At 53.6% G+C, this 11,090-nt stretch overlaps 1 protein-coding gene across 2 annotated transcripts in view; it reads left to right on the top strand.

Annotated features, from left to right (window-relative positions):
* Positions 1 to 556: 556 nt before the first annotated feature.
* The window catches only part of PADI2 (peptidyl arginine deiminase 2), a 51,444-nt gene continuing 40,910 nt past the window's right edge, over positions 557 to 11,090 (top strand). Inside the window, exon 1 of one of the 2 annotated variants that reach the window (XM_009200358.4) lies at positions 557 to 751. In XM_009200358.4, the coding sequence (XP_009198622.1) occupies positions 660 to 751 (92 nt within the window). In that variant the 5' untranslated portion in view covers positions 557 to 659. The remainder of the gene's footprint in view (positions 752 to 11,090) is intronic. The other variant, XM_003891202.5, reaches the window with a different exon arrangement.

The following is an 11,090-nucleotide window of genomic DNA, read 5'->3' as shown; positions in this document are numbered from 1 at the left end:
CTTGCTGAGGCAGCCACTCCAAGATCCCACTCCCCTCTAATGCCTTGGATTGGCGTCCTGTCCCTGTCAGCTGCCAGGTTTCCCATCCCCACCGCTTCCCATTTTTCCTATGGTGAGGTCCATCTGACTGTTGGCGGGCGGGGCTATCGGGCTGTACCCAGATTTACACAGGCGGCTCCCTCTCCTCGCCTTCAGTTTGCAAACGCCTCCTTTAAGAAGGCTCGGGGATCCTCTTCTCTGGGAAGGCTTCCTGGCCCCCAGGCTGAGTTAGGGCACCCTCTTTGTGCTCCCACATTTGCATTTCCTGCCCCACTGGGCCAGGGCGTCCGGAGGGGAACCAGGGCCCCGCGTCCTGGCGCCCAACACCTGGGCGCCCACCGAAAGTTTGTTGAATGAAGGAATGAACAAACAAGCACAAAAGTGGTCCCTGATGACTTCACCACGACCGCAGCGGGGCGGGACGAGTTAGGGGCGGGACCATGCTTGACCGACAGGCCCGCAGCCCACTGCGAGAGGACTGGGGCGGGCCGCCCCGCCCACCGGCCACTGGATAAGGTTGCAAGCCCGGCCGTGGGGCCCAGGCTGCTGGAGAAGGCGCACCTGCTGCAGGTACTCCCGGCCGCCCCGGGCCAGCGAGCGCGGGCACTGCGGCGCGGAGGATGCTGCGCGAGCGGACCGTGCGGCTGCAGTACGGGAGCCGCGTGGAGGCGGTGTACGTGCTGGGCACCTACCTCTGGACCGATGTCTACAGGTGAGCCGGCCCACCGTGGTGCCCGGGCGGAGATCTCGCGCCCAGAAATCCTGAGACGCGCTCATACTCGGGGATGTGGACTGCCTTTGTCCAGCCCGAGTTGTCCCTAATCCAGAGGCCCCCGCGCCCAGAAATCCTAAGAACCTCATCCAGAAACCTGACAACCCCTGAACCTTGTGTCCACCTTCCTGAAACCCTGAGACTCTCCTAGACCCCCTAACAAGGCCTCAGCCCCACCTCCCTCACGACCCCTTTCGCAGACCCTCCCTTTCACTCGTGACCCTCCGTCTGGCCCTCTCCAGTTCTTCTCCCGGGGGACCTCACACCCCTTCAGCTTCCCCGCCGTCCTCTCCCCTTTCACTTCCCCTCCGCGCATCACTTCCCCTCGGACCCACCTCATCCCAGCCCCTCTCCTGCTTCCCACTCCCAGTTCAGCGGAGCTCCCGCGGAGACTTGCCCGGGACTGGGGCAGGACCCGAAGGGAGCTGCCCTGAGGCTGAATCTGGCCCTGGAGGTTACTCAGGCTCCGATTTCGCCCAGTGGGGGCTGCTGGAGGTTGCTTGTCCCCAGGCACTGGCCCTGAGCTCCGTGTCCCCAGATGCCTTCCCCTGAGTTCATTCTGAGACCGCAGAGGGACCATATTCCACCCAGTTGACAACAGGGACTTGGGGTGTATAGTGGGGTACTTTGTTGGAAAAGGATCCTGATTCCGAATTCTGCTCCCTCCCCTTCTCTCTGTCCAAGAACTTGGTTGAGTGCAGGATGTCTGAGACAGCTGAAGATAGGGCAGGGCCCTACCACTCCCCCCAAATCCCAGTAAGCAGCCAAGTCCAATGATCTCTCCCTGAGTACATGGGACAGGGCCTTGGAAAGGTGTAGCTGGTGTGAATGAAGGGCTGGGGTTATGCTGGGGTTTGATCCGCCCCCCTCTATTCCAAGTATTTAAAATGCTCCCATTGCTAGGGTTGGAGGGGTCAGTGCTGGGGGCAGGGGGCATGCAGGACTCTGAGGTGGGGCCCTGTGCTGACACCAGATGGGTCCCCTATCCTCTCTGCCTCAAGCTGAACTCACACAGCGGCACCATCATGGTTTATAGCTCCCCAATCATCCTGACACTTGGAGCACCCTTCCTCTCCCAGACCCCCCGAAGCCATCATGTGTCTCCCCACACAGCCCTGACAGCCCTCCCACCTGCCCAACCAGTCTCCTGCCACCTCTGCAGAGGCACTGGCCACGCTGATACCTCCAAGCCCCGGGATCAGGGACCCGCCCCACGCCTCTGCCCCTGGCCTCAACCTCTGCCTCCCCCTGGGCCTGGGCTTCAGTTGTCCCCCATGTAAACCTCAGAGGCGGACTGGGTGGTCTCTGAGGACAAGAACACAGCAGTGGAGGGTGGTAGGGGCACCGGTGGGCTGGAAGAGCTCCCCTGCCTTCCCCACCCCCTGCCCTGAGCTGGCGCCGCTAGGGAGTGGGCACGGAGCCAGAGTGCTCAGGTCTCTAAGCCTCAGCTGTCACCATACCCACCTGTTTATTTGCTGGAGCATGGTTGGTGCAGCATGAAAGACTGGCATGATCCTCCCAGTCGGGGGTGGGGAGCAAAGGAGGGTTCCTGCTCAGGCCCCCTGCCATCGCTCTATCCTGGCAAAGAGAGGCCTAGCTGGGGTAGGGGCAGGCAGTGGGGCAGATGTGGACTCAGCCTCCCTCTAGCAGGGGGCAGCAGTGTGACGATTCCCCTTGTCCTGTCTCAATGACCACAAAGACCCTCACCCCACCAGCACTTAAGATTCTCTGCCACCATAGAGAGGGGCAGTGCGCTCTAGACCAGTACTGTCCAGAAAAGTCCAGTGTGAACCACAATAAAACCACAATTCCATTTTAAATCTTCTAGTAGTCCACATCTTTTTAAAAGTTAAAACAACAGGCATAATTTTAATAATATATTTTATTTAACCCAATATTTTAAAATACTATCATTTCAACATGCAATCAATATAAAAATTATTAAGGAAATGGTTTACCTTCTTTTTTTCATGCTAAGTCTTTGTAATCCAGTGCACATTTTACACTTCAGCACATCTCAGCGTAGACTGAGTGCGTCTCAGGTGCTTACTGGCCACCGTGCTGGCGGCCACTGTCCTGGACAGCACAGGTCTAGTGCAGAGTTTCTCAATCTCGGCACTATTGCATTTTGGGCTTGATATTTCTTTATTGTAGCGGGATGTTTAGTGGCATCCCTGAACTCTGTCCCCTAGATGCCAGTAGCAACCCCCAAATTGTGACAACCAAAAATGTCTCCAGACAGTGCCAGCAGTCCCCTGGCAGGGGGGCAAAGTCACAGCCAGTTGAGGACTCACTGGTCCAGTGGAAGGAAGCCTCTTCCAGGACTGAGGAGCTTGAGTTGCTATTGCTATTGTGACTCGAATTACTTGTAGTAATGAGAGCAACTGTCAGTATTGATAACAGGAGGAGGTATTAGTGGGCACTTAGGAACTGAACCCACCACCTCCTTTCTTCCTCACCATAGACCCTGGAGGGTTCATTGATCATCCCATTTTACAGATGAGGAAGGTAAGGTGCAGAGAGACGGAGCCATTTGTCCAGTGTCACACAGGACTCGGGTCCAGGTCTGTTTGACTCAGGACTCATGCTCTTATCTCCTGCTCTGTCCTACGTGACCCTAAAACCAGCAGGTTGAACTGGACGGCCCTCTCAACCTGTGTCTCTTCCACCCTGGCCACGAGCCCACTGTCCCCAGAGACTTCACCAACTCCCATTTGACCTTCCACTCTTCCCAGAGTCCTTTGCTGCCCAGACACAGGTCCTGGCTCAAGACCCCAAGTGATGTCCCCAGAGCCTCCAAGTAGACCCCAAGGAACAAGGCCCGGGGCTGCTGGGCCCAGTTAATTAGGGAGTGGCGTCCTGACCCTCACTCCTGAGTCACAAAGGTGAGCGAACCGGCCGCAGCACCCACTCCCCTTCCCAGGGGCTCTGGGCTCCCTTTCCTGTGATGCTGGCACAGCCTGTTCCCCTCCAGACACACAGCAGGGGCCTCCCCGGCCCCATTCCTCAATAGACCTTGTGGTCCTGGCAGGCACTGCCCTACCAGCTTCCATCCATGGGCTGTGCGACCTTGAGTAAATCACTTCACTTCTCTGAGCCTCCACTGACCCAAATGAGGGTCGATCAGAGAACAGGAGGAGGGATTTTGTGTTCAATAGAAGTTGTACACTCAGGGTCACAGTGATGAACAATCGACCTCTTTGCTGCCCCATGAGGGGTCATCCAGGTCACCAAGGGCAGGGGTGCTCTGGGCCACCCATGCTCTCCCAGCAAAACTGGCCCCCCTGGGGATGGATGCCTTGACCTAGCCTCATTCTGACTGCTAGTCTCCAGCAAGCAATGAGCAGATACACAGAAAGAAGGAAGTAGGGTGTTTCTTAGAAATTGTACTTTGTGATTGTTGTTAAAGATACTCACAAGTGCCAGGAGGGCAGCCCAGCAGAGCAAGCAGGGGCCTGGGCTCTGCACCCCACAGTTTACCAGCTGTGCCATCCTGGACAAACATTCCTTCCTTCAGTTTCCCCAGCTGCGAAAAGGGGGCAATAATTGTACCTAACTCATAAAGTTGTTGCAAGGTTTAAATATGTAAATTATTAAATGCCCGTGAGATGAGCATGCAAAGTGCTGAGAAGGCTGCCGGGTACAAAATAAGTGTTCAATAAATGTAAACTAGCAATATTAAGAAACAATGAGAAGTTGTGCGAAGAAAAAAATGTGATGAGACAGAGTAAAGAGTATCTTTACTGTGCTCTTCCCAAATGTACTCATCTTAGTCTTGGCACAGGTACACCTGGCCCACACAATCTCCTCCGGTGGCCCCTTTAGCCGAAAGCCATGTCTTCAAGGGGGCTAGCCTGGGTCCCCATCTGATTCGGGCTTGACGTTGGAGAGAGGGCACAGAGGGAGTCCCTAGGTTGGTTCCATCCTGGCCACCCACCTCTTGTGAGCCCTGGAGGCATGGACACCCCCGGAGTCTGGAAGGATTAGAGAGAGGGCAGCCTCGGAGTAAAGTAGGTAGCAGGGTGGTCACCCTCTGCCCACAAGCTGGGCCTTGGGAATGGCTTCTTCTGTCCCTCCCTCAGCTTATGCCTCTGTCAGTGAGAGTTCTCAAGAAGGCAGGGCTCTTCTTTTCCTCCCTGGTGGACAGGGGCCAGGATCCGGATCCTGAGGTCTGCAGGAGCTTCAGGACACTGGAATGATGTTAACATTGTCCCTTTGCTGTGCAGAGCAGTCTCCTGGTTCCAGCTGCATCTGTGAGGTGGAGATGGGAGGAATCCCTTCCCTGGGATTCCCCAAGGCAGAGGCTGACCAGCCATTGTCCCAGCAGAAGATAGAAAGAAGATAAATGTCAGCTAGTAATATCAAGTAAATAATAATGATTTGCCCATAACTCGCTGGCAGAAGATAGGAAGAAGGTATCAGGCAGGCGCTCCTAGACACTGGCACAGACTCACTCCCAGACTTTCTGTCTCTTGGTTGGTGTGAAGGCTACAGATGTATTTGTTTTTTTGTTTTGTTTTTTGTTTTTTTTTTTTTGAGACAGAGTCTCGCTCTGTCGCCCAGGCTGGAGTGCAGTGGCGCGATCTCGACTCACTGCAAGCTCCGCCTCCCGGGTTCACGCCCTTCTCCTGCCCCAGCCTCCGAGTAGCTGGACTACAGGCGCCCGCCACCACGCCCAGCTAATTTTTTTGTATTTTTAGTAGAGACGAGGTTTCACCATGTTAGCCAGGATGGTCTCGATATCCTGACCTTGTGATCCACCCACCTCCACCTCCCAAAGTGCTGGGATTACAGGGTATTTGCTTTTTTAAAAAGTGTCATTAAGACAAAGGCCAGGAGGGTCTGAGATCCAGTTTGCCGTGATGGGGGCCTGAGGTGCTATGGGCTCCCCTCCCCATAGTGTGCCAGGCCCCACCTCACTGATCTCCTCTCCTGGCAATTCCTCAGCACACACTCCATTCCGGCCACTCTGGTTTTGTAGATGCTGTTAGCCTTTGGCTGCGCCAAGCTCGTTCCCACCTCAGGGCCTTTGCAGTTGCTGTTCCCTCTGCCTGGAACACCATCCACCAGATCCCCACAAGCCTGACTTTCATCAGCCAAGTCTCAGCTCCAATGTCACCTCCTCCAGGCAGCTTTCTTTGACTACCCCATATGGTGCCCTACCCTGAGTCCCGAGAACTTCTGTCTCATCACATTTTTTTCTTTGCACAACGTCTCATTGTTTCTTAATATTGCTAGTTTACATTTATTGAACACTTGTTTTGCGCCCGGCAGCCTTCTCAGCACTTTGCATGCTCATCTCACGGGCATTTAATAAATTACGTATTTAAACCTTGCAATAACTTTATGAGTTAGGTACGATTATTGCCCCCTTTTCGCAGCTGGGGAAACTGAAGGAAGGAATGTTTGTCCAGGATGGCACAGCTGGTAAACTGTGGGGTGCAGAGCCCAGGCCCCTGCTTGCTCTGCTGGGCTGCCCTCCTGGCACTCGTGTTTCAGGCATACCTCCTCCTTGTTTGTGATCCTCCCTGGAGTCAATGAAGGGCTCCCTGGGTGGATGGATGGATGGATGGATGGATGGATGGATGGATGGATGAATGAATGAATGAATGAATGAATGTGGCCTGTGATGCCTGTGGACTGGCCTGTCATGGGGCTGAGCTCCCCACCCCCAGCCTCAAGGGACAGGCACTGTTGGATGGGCCTGTGGAAGGTCAAGGGCACGTGGCCAAGCTTGGCCCGAGCAGCACTTGTTCCTGAGAGAATGACGGTGGGAGGAATTCAGGCCGGGTCAGGTGGCCCATAAATTAGAACAGCACCCAGAGCCCTCAACTCCAAACCAGAGGCCTTGCCAGGAGCTGCTCCAGGGCTCCGGTTTCAGACTAGTTCCCTGGGGTTGGGAGTGTTCTAAGGAGGACCAGGCCCACGGTCCCTGCATAGCTGGGGTCCCTGAGACCTTCCCTCGTTGCCTGCAGGGCCCTGAATTGGGATGGGAGCACAGTGGCAGGGGCTCACCCCAGTGCCCACCCCTAGCTGGCCAGACACACCTGCTACACTTTGGAGGAGGCAGTTTTTGAAGGCAGCTCTCTCCTGCCCAGCCACGCCAGACCTTGCACCCAGGGGCTTTGATGTGCCCAGGCCTGCTTCTCTATGTCATTTACCCAAGAACCCAGGACAGGAAGCCAGTCTTTGGTGTCCTTTCTCTGAGTCTCAGACTCCCACCTGTGAAATAAGTAAGGGGCTCTCATTTGGTCCCCTTCAGAGCCAGGCCTGACCCTCCCCTCTGCCCCACACCAGACACACCTACCTGGCGGACCTTAGGGAAGACTCCAGACTTTGAATTCTCTTCCAGGGAGGGGGCAGCCAGGCCCAGGTCTCAGAGAGCTTGAGTTCTCCTCACACTCAGCCATGACTGTCCCTGAGACTTGAAGTGGGTGCTTGCCCTCTACGGGCCTCAGTGTGCTCATCTGTAAAATGGGCCTCATGGGGTTATCAAAAGAATGGACTGAGGTCATGTAGGCCATGGGCTTGGTACAATCCCTGAGACATAATGAATACTCAGTTCCCTGGTGGTCTAGTGGTTAGAAAAATAATAATAATAATTGTAAATACTCAGTAAGTTGTTACGTATTAGTATTGAGTTTCTTTTGAAAACAAATAATAATGAGACCTGATCCCTGTCCTCAAAGAGTTCATAGCACTTACGGGAAAGAAATGTTGAACCACATTTATTAAGTGTTGTTTGAGACACCAATAAATGGAGGGAGAGATATATTCTGGCTGATGAGATCAGGGATGACTTCCTGGAACAGGTGGCAACTGAGCTGGGTCTTGAAGGATGGACTGGGGTTCAGAGTGAGACCAAGAACATGCTACTCAGGGCCAGAGATAACTGGCAGGAAAGTTGGGGCACACAGAAGGGGCACAGTTTCAGTGGCCTGGAGTATAAGGCTGGAGGGTTGATGAGCTCTAACCGGGCTTTGAACGCATTGTTGAGGCATTGGACTTTGTTCTGTGAGTAGCAGGGAGTCATTGAAGGTTTCTGAGGACAGGAGCAGCTATAGATCAGATTGTTTCTTCCCTAATGAGAAGCCTGGGACAGCTGGATGCACCAGGTGGTGAGGGAAGCTGGCTGAAGGCAGACGTCATGGTTTGCCTCCACTGATCCCTGTTCAAGGCAGCTGCTCACCCACAGGGCTGCAGACATCACCAAGCCGAGCACCAGGTGTGAGGTCTGGACTGAGGTTATTCTCCCCCCGGTCCTTGCCTGCCTCTTGCTCGCCATGGGGTTACATGCCAGGCTGGCACCCACAACTCCTCCCCCCAGACTCCTCTAAAGCCCCAATAGCAGGATGTCACACCCAGGCTGCCAGGAGCCGGGGTCACTCTGGGGATGAGCCCCAGCTGGTGTTAATGAGGCCCAGGCCAGGCGGGCAAGCTAAGAGAGCCAGATGCCAGTGAGGAGCAGGCGCTTCATGCCCTCAAGTCTGGGGCTGGTGAGCTACCCCAGCCCTGCAAGGCCAAGCCAGTGACCCTCCCCACTGACTGAGCCAAGACCAGAGAGGACCCATGGCTCCTAGAGACCACGAGGCATTTGTGGGGCTGGGCAGATGTCCTTTGTTTGACACCAAGTGACCATTTCTATTTCCACCGCCACTGTCTGGTCCCAAGACACCATCATTGCTCACGTGGGCAGCTGTAGCCATCCCCTCCCTCACTTCCTCTGTTGCTCTCCTGAAATCCATCCCCCACCCTGCATTCTGGGGGACCCTGCACCCTGGATGATCTATCTACAGCGCAAAATTGATCATGCCACCCCTGCTTAGAAACCTTCAGTGACTTCCCTCTACAATCAGAGGAAGGCCAGCTCCTCACTGTTATCTAAAACCCCTGCTCCCACCACTCTCCCTCCCCCTTGCTCACAAAGTCCAGACACACTCCCCTCTTTCCAGCTTCTCGAACATGCAGGACTAACCTCCACCTCGGGCCATCAAGCAAGCTGTCCTGTTGCTTGGAAATCTGTGCTCCTCTTCCTCTCCTCCCTTGTCCAACTCAGTGGTTTTCAAACTGTGGTCCCTGGACCAGCAGCATCAACATCACCTGGGAGCTTGTTAGAAATGTAGTTTCTCAGGTCCCACTCCATAGCTGATAGATCAGAGACTCAGGGGCTGGGCCCATTCACCTGTATTTTAGCAGGCCCTGTAGGTAGTGGGAATGCACACTCAAACTTAAGAATCTCTGGTTTAATTCTTTTTTTTTTTTTTTTTTACAGTCAGCACTGCAATGGTGTAATTAATTCCCACCTGTCCTTTAAAGTTTGGACCTTAGTTCAAATGCCACTTTCTCAGGGAATCCCTCTTTGAACCCCAGACTGGGGGCTCGTGGCACCCTCTCCCTCTCCTTTATAGCAATTATCACAGCTGTAATCGTGTCATCCATTGAAAGTCTATCTTTTCTGGACAGGCACGGTGGCTCACACCTGTAATCCCAGCACTTTGGGAGGCTGAGGCGGGCAGATCACTTGAAGTCAGGAGTTCCAAACCAGCCTGGACAACATGGTGAAACCCCGTCTCTACTAAAAAATATAAAAATTAGCCAGGCATCATGGTGGCATGCGCCTGTAATCCCAGCTACTCAGGAGGCTGAAGCAGGAGAATCGCTTGAACCTGGGAGGCGGGGATTGCAGTGAGCCAAGATCGTGCCACTGCACTCCAGCCTGGGCAACAGAGCGAGACTCCATCTCAAACAAAAAAAAAAGGGTCTGTCTTTTCCATGGGCCCAGGGAAGGTGTTTACTTTTTCACCAATCTACCCCCCAACGCCTAGAACTGTGCCTGGCACGTTGTAAGTGTTCAGTAAATACATGTTGAGTGAATGAATGACCATATAAGTAAGTCCTTCCTCCTCCAGCCCTCCTTCAGCAAACGTTTACACTTAAGGTGTGCCCATACTAGGCCAGGTGCTGAAACAAACAAACAAACAAACAAACAAGAAGATACAATCCCTACCTTCAAGGAGTGAACTGCCTAAAGGGCCAGTAACTGTGGGGGCAAATGGATTGAGTTAGGTCTTCAAGGAGAGATGGACATTTGCCAGGCAGAGAAGTCAGGAGAAAGTCTTGCTGGTAAAAGGAACAACATATGTCAAAATGCACAGTGAGATGGAACAATGCAGGGAGTTGAAGTGGTGGAAGAAACCACAGAAAATGAAACCAGAGAATCAAGCTGAGTTGCAATGGCGAAATGCCCCTAGTTCAACATGAGGATGAAGAGTTTGGATATTCTTGTATGGGCAGGCACTGAGGAGCCAGTGAATATCTTCAAGAAAGCAAATGACCTGATTTCTGTTTTTTGTTTTTTTTTTTTAAATCACTTGGGTAATACAGTTTGCAAAGCCAAGAAGGGCAGGTGCATTCATTCATGTATTGCCAAAGACTACATTGAGTGTAACCATGTCCTGGGTTCTGGGATTCCTTGGTAGGCAGAAGAGACCTGGCCACAGGGATTGGCAGCCTGTCCCTCCATCCATGCTCTCCTTAGCCTCTCTCTAATAAGCAAGAAGGTCATAACCACCCCCAAGGCCCCTCCCTTTCCCTCAGTACTGTCCTGGGCCCCTCCCTGCAGCCTCCAGGGACAATCCTGGTGCCTGAAGCCCCTGGCTCTCGGGTTTCTGCTTTCTGCGAGAGGGATTCTAAAGGGTTCTTCCTGGGCAGGAAGGCAGCCAACAGGATCTGCAGGGGCACAATGGGCCCCTTTGTTGCTTTGCCCAGAGCCACTCCAAGAATAGCTGTTTGCTCAGCTCAGAACAGGGCTGGTGCTGGGGCATAGGAGGGTGTGGGGCCCTGGAGCTTCGATGTGGGCTGGGCGTTAACCCTCTGGAGCCTCTGAGGTCTCCTTTGGTTTCTCACTGGTCCAGAGGAATGAAGGTGGGCAGGAAGCATCACTTACAGTAACTGAGTCAGGGTCCTAAGAGATCATCTTGTAAAACATTTTTTCCTAAATAGAATTGTGTGCAGAAGCTCAATATATAAAACCAGATGAAATAATGGTGGCTCTGGGTCAGGTGTGGTGGCTCACTCCTGTAGTCGCAGCACTTTGGGAGGCCAAGGCAAATGGATCATTTGAGGTCAGAAGTTCAAGACCGGACAGGCCAACATAGTGAAACCCCATCTCTACTAAAAATACAAAAATTAGCCAGGCGTGGTGGTGCATGCCTATAGTCCCAACTACTTAGGAGGCTGAGGCAGGAGAATCACTTGAACCTAGGAGGCGGAGGTTGCA

Source organism: Papio anubis, chromosome 1 (genome assembly GCF_008728515.1).
Source record: "Papio anubis isolate 15944 chromosome 1, Panubis1.0, whole genome shotgun sequence".
NCBI classification, from domain to species: domain Eukaryota; kingdom Metazoa; phylum Chordata; class Mammalia; order Primates; family Cercopithecidae; genus Papio; species Papio anubis.
Note: the sequence above shows the minus strand (reverse complement) of the source record. Positions and strands in the feature narration are given on the sequence as shown.